The sequence below is a fragment of the Dendrobates tinctorius genome, unplaced genomic scaffold (genome assembly GCF_039654945.1).
Source record: "Dendrobates tinctorius isolate UK_male_01 unplaced genomic scaffold, ASM3965494v1 ptg000205l, whole genome shotgun sequence".
NCBI classification, from domain to species: Eukaryota; Metazoa; Chordata; class Amphibia; order Anura; family Dendrobatidae; genus Dendrobates; species Dendrobates tinctorius.
In genome coordinates, this window is record NW_027361872.1 from 4,638,040 (window position 1) to 4,658,003 (window position 19,964).

The window sequence follows — 19,964 nt, forward strand, 5'->3', positions numbered from 1 at the left end:
AATTAACTCACTAAATGCCAAATACTTTGCTAATATCTCTGAAAAAAAATTTATTCGACTGTGTAGTCACTATTACATTGTGCATCCAATTCACCATGAAATATTATGAAAGGTTCTCTTTGACACACACCATGATTGTTTCTGTCCCTGCCACATCAGTACATTATTAGATGTGTAGCACATTTTCTCAGATCATGATGCAAAGCACGACATGATTGTTCACGGGACAGACTCAATAGACTGATAAATTGAATATCTTTTTGGACATTTATTTTTCTTTGCTTAGGAAAGAGGGGATCTCATTTTACATGTATAAATAAATGTGTGGTCAGTACAAAACACTGGCACATGACTTATTCCTTACAAGGACCGTGCTGAGGACCAGGGAACACTCATTACGGGTGGAAGAAAGGCGATTCTGACAGCTAAACAGGAAAGGGTTCTTTACAGTTAGAGCAGTCAGACTGTGGAAACCCGACCACAGGAGGCAGTAATGGCCGACAGTATAATAGCTTTTAAAAAAGTGATTTGGACGATTTCCTTGATACACACAGCATTGCAGGTTATAGCTAAATTAGTGACGAAATGTACAGTTGGTGGAGAAAGGTTGAACTTGATGGACGTAGGTCTTTATTCCACCTATGTAACTGTGTAACTGTATCATGAAAAGGCTACATTTTAGTCTTACCCGCCTCCTAAGCGATGTGGCCAGGCCTACAGGGGCATCTTGCAGGCCATTTTGATCAAGTATGTTATTAGATCAATCTGTTACTAGATCATATCAAACTTAACACCAGAGACCTTACACTACATATGGTATATGTCGATGTGAGCAGATTTGTAGGTTATGGACACCTTTTTACATGAACAAATTATTTTTACATATGCTGGTGAATATTTTTAGTTAATTAAATTAGCGCTAAGTTTCTGTCTGTAATCTTCATTCCTTCATTCTTTTTCAGCCCCCCCGATATGCAGTTTTGCAGACTTTTATCCAAGTGTCGCATTTTACTCTTGCTGGAGTGTCTCTCTCTGTAATACAGGCTAGATGTGAGCTCTGCGTGCATCCAGGGTGCTGACGTCTTCACTTGCTTTCATGTTTCCGCACAGTTCCCAACAGCACTTGTTTTCTAGATTGCATATGGTATAACGTTATACGTTTTATATAAGGATAGAGCTATATGTGGTGCAGGAAACTACGAATAAGGAATGATTCAGTCCAAAACATGCCGCCTAGGCTATGCACCTAGGCGCCGTATATGGATTTTAATATGGTTTGAAGAAAGCTGAATGTTTTATGAAGAACTGAGCTGTTTTTCTTATTATTTCCTCTTCATGTGCTTCCCGCCTTGTCTACAGTATATTTTTTCTGCCGTCTTTGAGATACATTCTCCCATTTTCATGCCTTGGAATTCTGTGTACCACCCACGCACTGCTTCTTTCTCTAAAATCTCTCCATGTATATTAGATGAAGGTCAGCAGAACCTTCTGGTCATCTAATGGGTATGGCGGCCTCCGACTCGCCATCCCCTCCCCCGTTGAAAACCAATGCTGAGCGCTCCCATATATGAGGAAGACTGCAAAAAATGTCTGTCTAGCAATCAAAGGTTTGGTCGACAGCCATCTCGTGTATAGCCAGTTTAAAGGGGTTGTCCGGTGAAAACACGTTAACATCTATCCACGGATAAGGGAACTTTTTGTGCTATTAAAATGCTGCAGTGGTGAACATTTTTGACCACCGCTCCATTCATACCTTGTGTGGCTGTGGACTGCTGTGCTCTTTTTGTGGCAGCCCCATAAAGAGAGAATGGATCAGTGGTCGTGCGATCGACTGCTCTGTTTTGTAACTGGGATAAACGTTCCCCATTGATTGGGTCATATATATTTTTTTTTTTCATTCTGCCAAATGGTGCGAGTCCCAGGGGTCAGACACCAGCAGATCAGCAAGTTATCACCTGTTCTGCAAATCTGTGTGACGATGCCTGGTGTCACATATGCTTTAACAAGCAAATCGCAGGTCAATTTCCACAGAGCATTTCTAATATTAGCACCTCCCTAATTTCAGAGTATTTCCACATCTTACTATAAGGGTATGTGCACACGCTGCGGATTCTGCTGCGGTTCCGCAGCATTTTTTGCTGCGGTGTACAGTACCATTATTCCCTATGGGAATAAAAAAACGCAGTGCAGACGGTGCAGATTTTTCCGCGCGGTTTTTCTGCGGTTTTGAAACCGCAGAAAGAATTGACATGTCAATTCTTTCTGTGGATTCCGCTTCGGTTTGCCATCTCCTCCATTGAGGAGATGAAAAACCGCAGGTCTTTTGACCTGCAGATTTACCTGCAGATTTTACAAAATCCGCGTGGCCAAATCCGCACTACAATCCGTAGCATGTGCACGTACCCTTAGGCTATGTTCACATGTTGCGTTTTTGCTCCGTAAAACCTGCCCTCCTGGCAGTAAGAAACTTGCCTAAAAACAGGTTTTGCTCAGTTTTTGTTGCGTTTTTTTGTTTCGTTTTTGTCAGTGTACATTTGTCTCTCGTTGATACTGATAAAGTTTAGTGTATAAAAAAAATCTGATTCAACTTTATCTTATTTTGACAACAAAACCTGATACCTGTGTTTTTTCAGTGTTTTTTTTTGCACCACCCGTTGCTTCAATAGGTGAAAAACGCTGAAAAAAATGATGAAAGAAGTGATATGCTGCTTCCGACTAAAACTAAGATCTAGCACAAAACACTGCGGACAAAAATAACAAGCTGTGCATGAGATTTCTGAAAACTCGTAGACTTTTCTGGTACTGTAAAACGCAGCTGAAAATTTGCATAAAGAAAGCATTAAAAAAAAAAAAAAAAAAAATGCAGCGTGTGAACATAGCCTAATGGTTTTGTGCGCTTTCCGCTTCCCCTTTCCCCTTTCCCATACAAGATGATAGTGTTGCCTCCAAGGTGATACATTAAAACACAAAGTGTGCATTTCTCCATACATGAGAATAAAGGAACACTGTTAATTTTTTTTTTTTTTTTTTTAAAAAGCTGCAATATTTGGAAACTAATCCACTTTTCTAAAAGTCGATCTGAGGTCTCTGAAGCCTTTAGAAAATTATCGTATGCTTTTTAAGTAAACCTCTCCTCCTCCATTTTTATAGTAATTTGTTTTCATTTAGTTCAGTAATTCATCAAAGTAAATTTTGCTATTTATGAAGTCAAAACACAAAAAGTGGAAAAAGAAAAGTAATTTGATTATTTATCGGGTTCACGCCGAGTGCAAACAGCAGTTAATGCGAGCAGCTGCGTTCCCGTAAGATCCGAGTGATTTAAGGAATTGCAATGAGAGGTTCCAGGGTAAAGTTTTAGTTTGCATAAATATAATAACTCTCGGTCGTTAATTGCTTGATCCGTTTACGTCGCTTGACAATGAAAATTGATGATTTGTTAATTTCTTTTTTTTGTTTGACATTATTTAGCTTTTCTGATCATGACACATTTCATATCACTGAATAACCACATTCCTTTTCATTTAAGTGGTGGTCTGAATGCCTATAAAGGGTTATACAGGATAAGAAAAACATGGTTGGTTTCTTAAAAAAAAAAACAAACAAACAGCGCCACCCACATCAGCTGGTTGCTAGTGTAATTACAATTTTTAAAGTTTTATTCATTTTGAGAAAAAGGAGCTGCAACGCCAGACGCAACCATGGCACAGGTGACGTGCCGTTTCTGGGTAAAGAGCAGCTATGACTTTCTTGTACTGTAAATTTCCAGAGGTCTTTGGCATTTGAGTGAGTCAATGTAGTAATACCAGAGCAAAAAAAGAGGAAAAGAAGCGCAAATAGTGATGCACATTCAGCCCAATAATCATACAAAAAGCAGACTTTATTAGAACAAAAATGCCAGACAGACAGAATAAATGAATAAAAACACCATTAAAAACATGCAGTAAATGACATGCAAAGACAATGGGGAAGGGGAAGCTGTCCTTGTGACAGCGATACGCGTCCTTGTATGACGTTCCCCACCTGGTAATTATGATTGTACCTTGATTATTTATATGTATAGTGGATGTGCTATGGCAGAATCACGTGGACACATGGATTAGAGAGAGAGCATCCAACTGTGATTACTCCCAGGATAATCTATTGGCTGTGTATATGCACCATATTTAGGACACCTTCCTTAATTTAGTAGTGCCATCTTTACCAGCAGTATTCTTTTACCTGATGGAGCACACTTTTTTGTCATCAAGTTATTCCATTATTCATGGTTACATGTATCTGGTGGCATTATCCACATGATTGTGCTTATGAGCATTCCACTTTGTAATATTGTTATTATATATTACCTACCTGGTGGTGGCTGTAATTGAATATTCAGAATTTATTCATATATTACATTGTCATGTATATCTGCCACACATTGTCTTTGCATGTCATTTACTGCATGTTTTTAATGGTGTTTTTATTCATTTATTCTGTCTGTCTGGCATTGTTGTTCTAATAAAGTCTACTTTTTACATGATTATTAGGCTGAGTGTGCATCACTATTTGCGCTTCTTTTCCTCTTTTCTTGCTCTAGTACAATTTTGGCGCAAGTTTGCACCTAGCTAGATTATTTATATTGTGGTGCCCACTTTCTATCGTATATCTCAATGTAGTAATACCATACAGTGGGGAAAAAAAGTATTTAGTCAGTCAGCAATAGTGCAAGTTCCACCACTTAAAAAGATGACAGGCGTCTGTAATTTACATCATAGGTAGACCTCAACTATGGGAGACAAACTGAGAAAAAAAAAATCCAGAAAATCACATTGTCTGTTTTTTTTTCCATTTTATTTGCATATTATGGTGGAAAATATGTATTTGGTCAGAAACAAGCAATCAAGATTTCTAGCTCTCACAGACCTGTAACTTCTTCTTTAAGAGTCTCCTCTTTCCTCCACTCATTACCTGTAGTAATGGCACCTGTTTAAACTTGTTATCAGTATAAAAAGACACCTGTGCACACCCTCAAACAGTCTGACTCCAAACTCCACTATGGTGAAGACCAAAGAGCTGTCAAAGGACACCAGAAACAAAATTGTAGCCCTGCACCAGGCTGGGAAGACTGAATCTGCAATAGCCAACCAGCTTGGAGTGAAGAAATCAACTGTGGGAGCAATAATTAGAAAATGGAAGACATACAAGACCACTGATAATCTCCCTCGATCTGGTGCTCCACGCAAAATCCCACCCCATGGGGTCAGAATGATCACAAGAACGGTGAGCAAAAATCCCAGAACCACGCGGGGGGACCTAGTGAATGAGCTGCAGAGAGCTGGGACCAATGTAACAAGGCCTACCATAAGTAACACACTACGCCACCATGGACTCAGATCCTGCAGTGCCAGATGTGTCCCACTGCTTAAGCCTGTACATGTCCAGGCCCGTCTGAAGTTTGCTAGAGAGCATTTGGATGATCCAGAGGAGTTTTGGGAGAATGTCCTATGGTCTGATGAAACCAAACTGGAACTGTTTGGTAGAAACACAACTTGTCGTGTTTGGAGGAAAAAGAATACTGAGTTGCATCCATCAAACACCATACCTACTGTAAAGCATGGTGGTGGAAACATCATGCATTGGGGCTGTTTCTCTGCAAAGGGGCCAGGACGACTGATCCGGGTACATGAAAGAATGAATGGGGTCATGTATCGTGAGATTTTGAGTGCAAACCTCCTTCCATCAGCAAGGGCATTGAAGATGAAACGTGGCTGGGTCTTTCAACATGACAATGATCCAAAGCACACCGCCAGGGCAACGAAGGAGTGGCTTCGTAAGAAGCATTTCAAGGTCCTGGAGTGGCCTAGCCAGTCTCCAGATCTCAACCCTATAGAAAACCTTTGGAGGGAGTTGAAAGTTCGTGTTGCCAAGCGAAAAGCCAAAAACATCACTGCTCTAGAGGAGATCTGCATGGAGGAATGGGCCAACATACCAACAACAGTGTGTGGCAACCTTGTGAAGACTTACAGAAAACGTTTGACCTCTGTCATTGCCAACAAAGGATATATCACAAAGTATTGAGATGAAATTTTGTTTCTGACCAAATACTTATTTTCCACCATAATATGCAAATAAAATGAAAAAAAACAGACAATGTGATTTTCTGGATTTTTTTTTCTCAGTTTGTCTCCCATAGTTGAGGTTTACCTATGATGTAAATTACAGACGCCTCTCATCTTTTTAAGTGGTGGAACTTGCACTATTGCTGACTGACTAAATACTTTTTTTCCCCACTGTATAAGACCTTTAGATTGTCAGATCTTGGCACACGACAGCTTAGATTTTGCAGGCATAGCCGCTCCGGGAAACCAACTGATTTTTTTTTTCTCTATCTGAAGTAGCTTCCCTGGCGCTTTTTTTTTTTTTTTTTTTAAATATATATATATATATATATTTATATATTATATATGTATTTTCTTTTCACTAAACTTTATCAGCATGCACAAGAAACAAGTGTAGTAAGACAAAAATGCAGCAAAAAACACAGCAAAAACGCAAGAATGAGCAAGCAAAACCTGCTTTTTTTTCTGCATCTTCTTTACTGCCAAGAGAGCAAAACACTACGCGTGAACTTGGCCTTAGTAAACAACAACAACAACAAAAATAATAAGGGTGTGAAACCACAGCTGAAACCGCACAAAGAATTGACATGCTGCGGATTGTAACCTGCAGCAAATCCGCGTGGAAAAATCCGCAGCATATGCACTGTTTTTTTTTTTTTTCATAGGAAATAAAGGTACTGTACAACGCAGCAGAATCTGCTGCGGACCCGCAGAGCCAAAACCGCTGCGGATCGGTAGCAGAATCCGCAGCGTGTGCACATACCCTTATAGTCAAAAGGTTCAACAGAGGAGCATCCTGAAGAGATGAGGCTGACAATGAGCACCTTTCCTCTCCTGTAAGAGATAGTGTTGACTTGTTACCCCAGTGGCTCCTATTACAGGACTTCACTGGTATCAGCTGTTCTGTCACATGTTGGTAATTGCTGGCAGCATGGTGGGGGACCGGATCAGGGTAATGGGACACTGAATAACCTGAATTCAGTGATTGAGGGGTGTCCCGATTACTGTTGTCCATGTTGATGAGACAATCGTACTTATTGCTTCCTTGTATCTTCCTTTCACAAGTTTCAATTAATAGAATTGTTTAAAACCTACAAAAGTCCAGGTTGTCTTTCTTTTTGGATTTTTTTTTTTTGGAAGCCAGTGCGTCAAAAGTCTGCTTACCTGTCTGCATTTTAGTCATAGAAAGCCCTATAGTAATATATGGACAAGAGTATCAGGACCACAGAAGGTCCAGGGGTAATATTGGGACATAGTTATTCCTCTGCTTTATGGTTATATGTTAGAAAAGGAAGATAATGAACTTTTCTCTTGTTTTGAAGTTCTTCAAGGCGGTAGAAATTTATCACATTTTACAGGAACCGACATGGTAAGTAAACTTTCTTCTTATTCGTCTCATAAATTTGAGAGCATTTCAATTGTACCGTTTGTTCCTGACATATTAATCTTATTGTTGTAGATGTGGATGATTTTATAAATGGATTTGTATTCCTCTATAAGCATTGTCCTGTCTTCTGGGTAATGTGAGAGGAGAGGTGGCCACAAGGTGGGACTCCATTCTGGAGATACAGGCATAGTCTGTGCCCACCGTTTCTCAATGATCCTTCTGTCTTGCTTTCAAATTAGGTAGTAATAGAAGTTCTGATGCTTCAGATTAACTGGAGATCTGGATTAACCCCCTTCCCCTACATCATACGGCGGGGACGCACATATTGGGCAGACTCACTAACATAGCCAGCACCATCGATGGTGTCTGCCTATATCAGCAGCTACCAGAGCTAGCTTAGATCACTGCTATTTACTCATGCTCTTAATTGGCATTCAAATAGCACAGTTATCGGTGCACATGTGTTCTTTCCGGCCCCGGCAAACTGTTGGGTGCCAGTGTTTTGTCATGGATGCCAGTTGCTGATATCTAAAAGCGCAATAAAAAGCGATCAAAACAACACTTTTCCTAAGTGGTATCAATTGAGCACTTCGGATCACCACCTCAAAAGAAAACTCTCATACAGGTCCATCGAGGCAAAAATAGTTATATCTTTCATAGTTTTTATTCACTATTCAAATAAAAAAAAAATATACGGCTTTGGTATTGCACTAACCTGAATAATTGCGTTGTCTGGACCTTTTTTTACTGGACAGTGAACACCATAAAAAAAAATGCAACTGAAAAGCAATGACAAATGTTTTTTTTTTTTTTCTATTTGCTAAAATGAATGGTGTCACGCAAAGCTACAACTTGTCCAGCAAAAATGTAAACCCACAAAGAGCCATGTCCACAGAAAATGAAAAAGTTATAGCTTCTGGGAGAAGTGGAATTAAAAAACAAACAAACAAAAAAAAGCAATAATTAAAAAGTAATGTACTTTTAAAGTGTAACTAAACTGTTAAAAAAAAAAAAAAAAAAGCTTTTGACATGTCATACCTACATCACCAAGGTGATGGAAAAGTTCTCATCACCGCTGCTCTCCGTGGAGTGAAGACCGGCTTCATGTACTTTTTTTGGGGTCGAAGAAGAGCAGATTCAGCTGCGCCTTCATTTTAATGATCGATGTGGATCTCGTCACCCTGACGTGCCGAGTTTGTTTTTTGTTTTCCCAGAAGGGCAGTTACTCTTCCTCCAGGTGTGTACGCATCTGTGAGCATGATCTATTACCAGTGTAGGTGACGGCCTTCCCTATTGAAAAAATGGCAACTGGAAAGACCTTTGGAACCATTTCAAAGTGAATTATTATGGCCTAGCTATGAAAGAGTTAAAATCTTTCGCACTCCCGGTCATTCTTCCTCTCTATGTACATCAGCCGGCTCTGACATAAATAATCCTTTTGAGACTCGACTTATTGGCACAGAGCTATAGAGATTTTCAGTCTTTTACTTTCAGAGCGCTCTTTGGATAAAGTGTGAAATGACAGTGGTTTAGTGGTATATAAGCAGGTGATTGATAAAAGCGTGCCGGAGAGCCACTGACGTATTCTATCCATTTGTACTGTGCGCCGTAAACCTATCCATGCTTGAAGAACATTTCACCCGAAACCCCCTCTCCCCCCAAAAAAAATCACCTGTAAATCTGTCTTTCAGTCACGTTGTTAGAGCTTCCAAACCCTCCTAGTTATGGAGTAATTCAAGATATGCAGTATTTATCGCTGATTTGCCAAACAGGATAATAGATAAAAAGAGGTACTGGATCAGTGATCAAAAAAAGGGGGTATGTAAACTAAAATAGGACAAAAAATAGTTATTAGGTTAAAATACCTTTATTGATAGATGGGCGTAAATTTACACTGCATGCACAAGTAACCGCACCATAAAAAATTATAAAACTATGCCAATATCCAAGCATATTAAAATTGACCCATAAAGAAGTATATTTCCTATATATCCAGATAATATATAAGCCACAGCCAAATTATTTATCAAAAACCAAAAGGAGTCCCAAACAGAGAAATATAACAAAAATAATACAAATATAGCTAGTACACAGAAAAAAGTGTATATAATGTATACAAATGTGATAAAGGTAGAACACAATATATAAAGTGCAAAACTCACAAATACCTACTACAAAATACCACTTTCTTTACTCAGTATATTTATAGCAGTAAATTAAAAAAGTGTCCTCAATGCAAAATAAAGTGCTGAATATAATAAGTATAGAGTAAGGTGCTATATATAATAGGGCTCTCAATCAATATCAGGCTAAGCATCAGATATTCTATATATTTGACCCTTCTCCAACGACTCCTTAATATAAGATCGCATAGCCTCGTGTTCGGGTACAGATAAATTGAAAAGTCGACCCTTGGGAAATTTACACCCAGGTCTCAACTCAATTGCACAGTCATAACTCCTATGAGGAGGCAAAGACGCAGACTTGCTCTCACTAAATACATCATAAAAATCAGCCAAATAGTCAGGAACATCATGCGACTGGGGAGAGGTAGAGAAAACAGGAGTGTCACCAAGAGCACACCGACAACCCCAACTCACCACAGACACAGATTTCCAATCCAAAACCGGATTATGGATTTGCAACCAGGGAAAACCCAGAACAATGGTATCATGTAAATTATGCAACACCAAAAATCTGCATTTTTCTTGGTGGTCTGGGGCGACCCGCCTTACTCACCTGGGTCCAAAACTGAGGTTTATTCTTCGCCAAAGGAGTAGCATCAGTACCCCTCAAAGGAATAGGCGTCCGCAGAGGTGTCATAGGAAAACCACAACGTTTAGCAAAATCCAAGTCCATTAGATTCAAGGCCGCTCCTGAATCCACAAAAGCATTCGCGGAAAATGTGGATAAGGAGCAGATCAGAGTAATTGCCAAAGGAAACTTAGGTTGTACACCACCCACAGCAAGTGTGTGTGCAAAATGTTTCTCTCATTTAGGGCAGACAGAAATAACATGAGAGGCATCTCCACAGAAAAAACACAGCTTATTACGCCTTCTAAACTCCTGACGTTGCGCCCTAGACAAAACTCCATTACATTGCATAGGTTCAGACATTTGTTCAAAATGTGGCAGCGCCTCCCGTGTAGTCTTGCGTTCACGTAAACGCCGATCAACTTGAATGGCTATTGACACAAAATCGTCAAGACCAGAGGGAACAGGAAATCCCACAGTATCTTTTAAAATCTCAGACAAACCCTTCCGAAAGAGAGCTGCCAATGCACTATCATTCCATGTTGTAAGGACCGCCCACTTTCGGAATTTCTGATAGTATAACTGCAGGATCCTGACCCTGGTTCAATGCTAATAGGGCTCTCTCAGCTTGATCAATAGAATTAGGTTCATCATATAACAACCCCAAGGCTTGAAAAAATGCATCCACATTAGTCAAAACAGGATCTTCAGGTGTCAAAGAAAACGCCCAATCCTGGGGATCGCCGCGCAGCAAGGAGATGACAATTTTAACCTGCGCAGAGCTCCCCGATGAGTTAGGCTTCAAGGCAAGAAATAACTTACAATTATTCTTAAAATTCAAAAATTTAGACCGATCCCCAGCTGTCAGGCCTGTTTTGGACCTGAAGCTTCTGAACAAATTCATCAGGATCAGACATTTCCGGATGGAGTCTTATCAGTCGTTCAGTCATATTGGCCATGGAGCAGGGAGAATACTTGGCCTCAATAGACATCCAGGATGCATATCTGCATATTCCCATTTTTCCTCCTCATCAGAGGTTTCTATGCTTCGCCATCAGCGTTCAACATTTTCAGTTCGTAGCGCTACCCTTCGGGCTAGCCACTACTCCCAGAGTGTTCACAAAGGTTATGGCAGTTGTCATGGTCATACTGCATTCTCGAGGCATAGTCGTCTTGCCTTATCTGGACGACCTCTTGGTCAAGGGCCCGTCAATACGAACATGCGAGGAGAATGTCAACATCATGCTAGATACTCTTGCCCGCTTAGGTTGGTTGGTCAATGTGGAGTCATCCCTTGTGCCAGCTCAGAGGATCTCCTTCCTAGGAATGATCTTCGACACTTGCCGAGGGTTGGTAATTCTCCCTCAGGAAAAGGCGCTAGCTCTCCGGCAGGGAGTCCGGACACTTCGCCAGCCAGTCCCTCATACCATCTGATCCGGGATGAGGATTCTAGGGAAAATGGTGGCAGCAATGGAAGCGATACCATTCGCCCAGTTCCATCTTCGCCCCCTGCAGCGTGCCCCCTTGTCAGCCTGGGACAAGAATCCTTTCACGCTCGATCGGCGGTGGTTGCCACGGGAGGCACGCCTCTCGATCAACTTATTCGAGATACGAGCAATTCGGCTGGCTCTGCAGAAGTTTCATCGCTTTCTAGCAGGCCGCCCCGTCCGGATTCGATCGGCCAACGCCACGGCGGTGGCTTACATAAATCATCAAGGGGGCACCCGCAGCAGAGCAACCATACGCGAGGTGGGGCACATTCTTCAGTGGGCCGAAGCAAACCACTCGGTGATTTCAGCTGTCCACATCCCGGGCGTGGAAAATTGGGCAGCAGACTTTCTCAGCCGGCAGGGTCTTGCATCCGGAGAGTGGTCTCTACATCCCGAAGTTTTTTCAGCAGATTTGTCAGCTGTGGGGAACCCCGGATGTGGACCTGATGGCGTCCAGAGTGAACGCCAAGGTGCCCACAAGTCGCTCGAGCCAGGGACCCGCAGGCAATCGCTGTGGACGCGTTGGTTCTGCCATGGAACCAGTTTCGCCTCCCATTTCTATTTCCCCCGCTGCCACTACTCCCGAGGGTCATCAAGAAGAGCAAGACGGAAGGGGTTCCGACGATTCTGCTGGCGCCAGACTGGCCTCGTTGAGCGTGGTACGCAGATCTAATGCAGCTGCTCGCCGACGTTCCTTGGCGCCTGCCAGAGCGCCCAGATCTACTTTCTCAAGGGCCGATTTGCCATCCGAACTCAGGGGCCCTGTGTTTGACGGCATGGCCGTTGAATCTTGGATTCTAACCCAGGCAGGGTTCGGGAGCAAGATGGTCGCTACAATGATTAACGCCCAGATGCCTGCTTCAGCACGAATTTACCACCACACCTGGAAGGTGTTCTTTGCTTGGTGTCGAGGCCGCGGTGTTTCTCCGCTGAGATTATCAATCCCCTACATCTTGGCCTTTCTCCAGTCGGGCTTAGCCCCAAGTTCCCTCAGGAGACAAATATCGGCCTTATCCGTCCTGTTCCAGCACAGAATTGCTACCAATCTGCAGGTGAAGACTTTCATCCAGTGAGTCTCCCACTTGGTACCTCCCTATAAGGCACCTATGGACGCTTGGGACCTTAACCTGGTCCTAAGTGTTCTGCAGGAAGCTCAATTTGAACTGCTTCAGGATATCTCCTTGAGGTATCTTTCCTGGAAAGTGGTGTTCCTAGTGGCCATCACTTCTATCAGGGCGGGTTTCAGAACTGGCAGCCCTATCCTGCCAAGACCCGTTCCTCACTTTCCATAAGGATTTAGGTGGTGCTCCGACCAGCCCCTCCTTTTTTCTGCCGAAAGTCGTGTCCTCTTTTCACATTAATGAAGATGTTGTCTTGCCTTCATTTTGTCTAGCACCGGTGCACCGTGTGGAGAAGGCTCTTCACACGTTAGACCTGGTAAGAGCCTTCCGGAGGTACGTGTTGAGGACGGCACCCTTTCGTCAGACGGACACGCTGTTCGTGCTCCCCGAAGGGCGCAGGAAGGGACTCGCTGCCTCAAAGTCGACCATAGCCAGATGCAGTCGTTTGACTATTCAGGAGTCCTACCGCATTAGAGGCACGCCGATTCCAGCAGAGATCAGAGCGCACTCCACTCGGGCAGTGGGCACCTCTTGGGCGCTTAGGCACCAGGCTTCGACGAAACAGGTTTGCAAGGCAGAAACCTGGTCCAGCCTGCACACATTTGCCAAACATTATAATATCCATGCTCAGGCCTTGGCGGATGCGAGCCTAGGTAGAAGGATTCTCCAAGCAGCGGTGGTGCACCTTTAAACAAGAGGTGCATGTAGCTTGGACGGTGAGTCAATCTCCCACCCAGGGACTGCTTTAGGATGTCCCACAGTATCTGTGTCCCCCAATGAGGCGAAGTAGAAACATGGATTTTTGTGATAACTCACCGTAAAATCCTTTTCTCCGAGACGCTCATTGGGGGACACAGCACCCACCCTATTAGCCAGTTGGCTCTTGTTTTGTTTAAATTTATATGCATTTACTAATTTGATATAAGGGTGGTGTTTTGGACGTCATGTACCTGTATTAAGGCTGATTTTGTTGTCCTCCTACTGCTTTGGCACCATACTGATTTCCGCCCACAATAGGGGCGAGGGTGTATATGGCGGAGGAGGAGCTAACCTCTTTTTTTTCACTTAGTGTCAGACTCGTAGCGGCAGAAGCATACACCCACAGTATCTGTGTCCCCCACTGAGCGTCTCAGAGAAAAGGATTTTACGGTGAGTTATCACAAAAATGCATGTTTTTGTGGTCTGTTTGCTGTTAGATGACCTCACAGATCTTGGATCTGTCAGGATCCATTCAGATTAGTCCGTCACACCTATAATGGCTCTGTTAAAGGGTTATTCCGATGATAAGTTTTCCCCAGTCTATTGTTTAAGGGGTTATTTAAGATCTTAGGGATAACCCTTTAAAGGGTTCCGGGACATAGTGTACCGGTGCATGCGCAGTAATGATTTTCGGCTTTGCACGCAGTTAGGCAAAGCATACTGCGCGTGGGCGAAGCAAGATTGCTTTGCGCACACGCGAACGATGGAGAAGAATATCGGAGAAGAGCGCGGACGGGGGCCAAGTCATGCACATTTTAGGGTCAAGTCTATACATTTCAGGTTTTCAGGTTAGCAACCCAACTATGAATAAGGGATGCTAACCAGAATCGCATAAGATTATGGATTCAAACTTCTTCTTTTAAACTTTTGGTACACCTTACAGTGTGGTGTTTTTTTTTTTTTTTTTAAATTCGAGTGAAAGTAATAATGTTTTAAACCTTTTCTTTTTTTTTTTTTCCTCTGATCCTCGAGCTAAGTCCTCTTGGACCTTTATCATCCATTTGCACCAACAAGATTAAAGTAATTTAAGTGTGTTGTTTTTTTTTTTCTTTCTTTCTTCCTTCCATGTGTGCTGGAGACAGAGCCACTGAACAGAATCAGTCTCCTTCTCCTTCTAGCAGCACACAGTGTAGTTATTTCTTACTTCCCCTGCAGAAGGAGTCTTCTCAGCTTCATTGCCATGTTATTACCGTGCCATGCTATTACCGCGGCTTTGCTCCTTTCCTGGCAATCAGTCTAGTAGGCTATTTGTTATGGCTGCAGTGATCCGAGGATTACTGTGCCGATACCTGGAGTGGAGAGTGAGCTTATGTGTCCACTAGTACGGGGCCCATTAGTTGGACATGCATGTTGCTCCTCATTGTGAACACTTAATGGCGCTATACTATGTTAATAAAATTCATAATTAGTGATGGGACAAACCCTTTAAGCCTACATTGTAATATTTTTTTCAGAGCTCAACTGGATCAAGTGGTTCATTCACTTTGCCACCCGGCCTCACATATCCCATTCACTTACCAGCTGGGATGACGGTACAGACAGCATCAGGTTAGCTGGGAAATGGTAGTTTTATTTCATGCTTGTAGCAGTACCATTAATTTAAGATATTACTGTTTACTAGGAAAACATAACATGCATTATTAATAACAGAAATTATCTACCTGGGAGTATTTTCTCCCTTGGCAGCTTATTAGTATTTTCTGCCCTCCAGACATTGCCTTACCTGCCCTGTGGCATCACTCTTCTGGTATTCCTACTGGAAACTTATGAGTAAATTGTCACCTGGATGTTACAATTACCCGCTGTGAATGAGGTTGGACACACAAATTCCAAACTTTTTTGCTGGATGCTTTATTTTATGCAGGATAATAGGAATGAACTCACGGACTTGAGAGGAGAGCGGACATTCTTTTATAAAAGAGTTGTCTCAAATAACATTTATTGCCTAGCCATCGGATAAGTGATAAATATATGATTGCTGGATGCCCGAACGCTGAGATCCCCCACCAATCTTGAGAACAGAGGGTGCCAAATTCCCTTTGTGAATGGAGCAGTAATGAACATTTGTGATCACCGCCTCTACGGGACCGATGACTTGACTTCATGAGCCAGTCCCAAAAAAAGGGAATTGACAAATCTGTCACAGATTTCCTGTTATAATGAATCAGTCAGAACAATATACTCTCATTCCATTGATTTATCACTTGCTAGGCTGTGTGTTGTTTAACTAAAATCAGAGTTTTATCAGCACGAGATTATCAGAGGTGGCTGGTTTCCAAGGCAATGCAAGCCATACTCTGAGGCTGGCATGGATCACTGGATCCAGCCAGATTTGGTGTCCAAATGCTCCTCTGATGCTCCAGAGGAAAAACTACCTTTGCCAGCAGAATTGGAGCGTGCCCAGCTGGGCACAGAGGAGTAAATATGCTGCCAACGTGAACAGGAGCCCCCCTCCCAAAATCGCCGGAAGGCAGAGGAACGGTGTGCTCCTGAAGAAAAGCAATAACATACAATAAATCCTTGTTCGCACATTACATAAAAGCCAATATACTCACAACTATATTTTATTTTATTATTGAACAACTACAGTCCTGTCAGTCCATCCAAAAGGTTAATAAACCAAAATCCTTAATATTTAAGAAAGTAAAAGTGAGGTTTTGTTCGTCTTAGGAGAATATTTGTGTTTAAAATTGAGCAACTAAATGGAAAAATGTTAATTTTCCATTGCAATTGTATGTTTTTAGTGAAAATAATAACCAAAAAACTCTATTTACAAAAATAAATTTCTGACAAAAAAATTTGCTGCCCAATGTAGCTTCCCTTATTTTCAATAACCTTCGTAAGCTCCATCCATAGAGTCTGTCAGTTTCTTAATTGGTTGACAATCAAGTTATTGGTCAGCACCAAGCGCAGCCCCTGATCACAGAGGTGACTGTTCTACTTCAGAGTAAATCTCCTGTTTAAGAAGGACCCGCACGTTCTCCATAGGGTTTAGGTCGGGTGAGGAAGGAGCCGTGCCATTCTTTCATCTTTAAGGACATTACTGGCAGCCAAGCAGTGAAGACTTCAGAGCTGCGATGGAGCAATGTCCTGCAGAAAAATCAGGGTTTTCTTCAAGATGCAGACTTTTTCCAGTACTCCTGCTTGCAGCAAGTGTCCCTAAAGACTGGCAGTAGGTTTGAGAGTTGATTCTGAGTCCATTTTCAACCCAAAAAGGTCCAACTAGCTCATCTCTAATAATCCCAGCCCATATCAGTACCCCACCTCCACCTTTCTGGTATCTGAGTTGAAGTGGAGGACTGTGCCCGTTACTGATCCGGCCACTGGCTCATCTATCTTGTCCGTCAAGAGTCGCTCTCCTCTCATCAGTCCGTAACACCTTTGAAATGTCTGCCTTCTGATAATTCTTGGCCCAGTCTAGACGTTTCACCTTCTGTGTCTTGCTCAGTGGTGGTCGGGCTCAGCCTCCTCACTTCGGCCATGTATATGAGCAGTGAACACCTGTACCTCTGGGCATCCAGGGAGGTTAAAGTTCTGGAATATGACAGCACTGGAGGATAAAGGCTTCCTGCTCGCTTCACGTTTTATTATTCTCAAATCTGTTGACTATTTCCAGCAAAACTCTTGATGGTTCTGTGATTACGCCCCAAAGCAATTTCAAGAATTTTGAATCTCTCTAGAAGACTTGTAACAATTTTCTACTTTTGAGAGTCTGTTTAATCTCTTTAGGCCCATTTTGTCTGAGCAAAACAAGCTGCCTAATAATACACAAATACCCAGGCACCTGATCTTCATCTAATAAGCATTCAAGTTTACACAGCTTGGCGTTGGAAGATGTGCATAAAAATTGTTGTCAAAATTACTCACTTGCCTAATAGTGCTCACAGTGTATCTGGCTGGCTGCAGCCAGGTTTGCTTACAGTGAAACTAGGGATGACCATGTTATGTGGCGAAACACAAGTTGTTTTTTTTTGTGCAGATCCCATGAACTGTGCTTTATTAAAAAGTTGTATAGGAAGTATGGAAAAAGCCAGATTAATGGGTTTAACTTGACTAGACTTATTTCAAGGTAAATCCAGTGGAAAATCAATCTAATTCCAATGGGGATTAACACTTAATGCTGGGTTCACACCATCCTCTCCTGCCCGCTCTGCGCTCCATCAGGGACTGCCATCGGCATTCCTGCATAACTGTGTTAAGACATTTGCAGACTTGTCAGTGGAGCAATATTTCACTTTAGACTCAATTTGATCTCCGTTTTACTCGCATTTTTAGACATTTAGCATATTTGACATCGGTATTGTGCCCGTCATGACAAACGTGGACATTGGTGGCAAGGCAGTCAGAGTACAAAGTGTGATATTTAAAACTTAATTTTGCTCATTCAAGTCAATGCATATATTGAGTGACGCCTGCTGAGCAGGGAGGAGATCATGGCATGAGCCCACACTAAGTCACACCGCCGTCCTAAATAACCAGTGTGTGGGTTAAACTTGCGCATGAGACATTTCTTGTTTTCTGTTTTAGGGCAGCTTTACAAAGTGACGGTGCCAGTGATGGTGACTCAGGCCCCTGGAGCGCCCAGGGTTCTCCAGCAGTCTGTTCATCAGTATTTTCAGAATCTAGCTCAGCCGCCCCGGCCAACCCCAAGTAGCCAGTTTGGTGGAAATGTTCAAGTAGGGCAAAACTGGCCGCAGCAGGTGCCACAAGTCAACAGGCCTTACGAAGCTGTAAATGGAGGTGAGGCAGAAAGGCCGCTGGATAGTAATTTTGGGAATGCTAACGGAGAGACATTGATTCAACAGGTTGTTGATATGCAGAACCAGCAAGTTGCAAGTAATGTGCTTAATCAGCCTTTGAATGGCTTAAAACAAACTAATTTTAATGATATGCCACCACCGCTGTTTAGTCCAAAGCAGACTGAATTAACCTTGGCTGATAACGCTGAAGCTCTGAATAACTTAAACATGGCTCAGACGGTCCAAGGACAAGAAGACTACTCGAGTCTATTGAAATCGCCGGGCATTGATGTGGTTGACCTGTTACTGCTGGGCGATGATGAAGATAAGAATAACAATATACCGCTACCTAACAACAACGTAAATATTCCAGATAAGGTAAGATGGAGATAGTAGAGGATTTCAGATCTATGTAGTAGCTTTCCAGCCTGGGTTTATAGGTTGGTGAAGTTTGGCTCCATGATAAAGTGCATATCTGCATTACCGTTCGTGTTCTACAGAGATCAGTAAGTACATGGAGATTGGTGTGATTGAACGTGGTGCCCCTATACATTTTGGAAGGGCATACAGGTGCCATGCTCCGAAGTATGGACTGTATGAAGAGAGTATATTGTAGAAATGTGCATCTTTTTTTTCTATTTTTTTGACACCATAATACCCTTACAGAGTAATAGAGCTTCTGCTGAGCAATTGTGCTGTGCAAGAGCTGTATACTATGCAAATAAACCCGCTGCACAGATTGCCATTTTTGTAGCTGGGTTTCATTTAAAAACGCTGACCCATTTGCCTTCTATAGCCTCTGTGTTGCACTGTTTACTGCTGGTTGCAGAATGAGTTACATGAGAATTGGTCAGCGAGCCTGCTCTTACAGGGAGATTGGTACTCTTATCTGTCTTTTCTGAGCTCCTCTCAGCTGATTTATGACCACACACCACATCAAAGTTGAATGTGCAGCGACACAGACCTGATAAGTCAGCTACTGCCAAATTTATAATGAATCACATTAGCAAAAATGATTTTTCTTTTCCTCAAATACATGTATTTAAAGGGGTATTCCCATCTTCAAGATCCTATCCAAATATGTTGGAGTTATAATAATATTAGCAAATACCTCCAAATAGAAATGTAGTATAGTTTTTCTGATTGGCTAGGTCTCTTCCTCATGTGCAAGCATTGCAGGACCTTATGTAGCCATGGTTGCGACCACTGATAGGTGACAATTAGTTAGCTGATGGTCGTAACCATAGATAACTAAGGTCCTGCAATGCCTGCACATGAGGAAATACAGTGAATCAGAAGAACTGTATTACATTTCTAATTGGATGTATTTGCTAATATTATTACAGCTACTACATATGAGGATAGGATCTTGGAGATGGGAATATACCTTTTTAAGTAATAAAAAAAAAAAGTTTCAAAAAATGGACAACCCCTTTAAATGTAGCTGTATTATAGACTGGCAGGCGTTGTGTGCCTCACTGAGGCATAATTAGATCTGGGCATTAGTCTACATAATTCCATCATAAAATAAAGGAATTAGTTTTACCAACCACTCCGAACCCCATCACTCAGTGCTCCAAATCAGTGGCCGGGTGACTGTCCATTCAGTCACCCAT

General features: G+C 42.2%; 1 protein-coding gene across 5 annotated transcripts in view; it reads left to right on the forward strand.

The window, feature by feature from the left end:
• GTF2A1L (general transcription factor IIA subunit 1 like) overlaps nucleotides 1-19,964 on the forward strand; it is a 67,029-nt gene that overhangs the window by 36,077 nt on the left and 10,988 nt on the right. For all 5 annotated transcript variants that reach the window (XM_073554024.1, XM_073554023.1, XM_073554025.1 and 2 more), the window contains 3 exons: nucleotides 7,421-7,467; nucleotides 15,064-15,157; nucleotides 18,137-18,726. In XM_073554024.1, coding sequence (XP_073410125.1) covers nucleotides 7,421-7,467; nucleotides 15,064-15,157; nucleotides 18,137-18,726 — 731 coding nt within the window. The remainder of the gene's footprint in view (nucleotides 1-7,420; nucleotides 7,468-15,063; nucleotides 15,158-18,136; nucleotides 18,727-19,964) is intronic.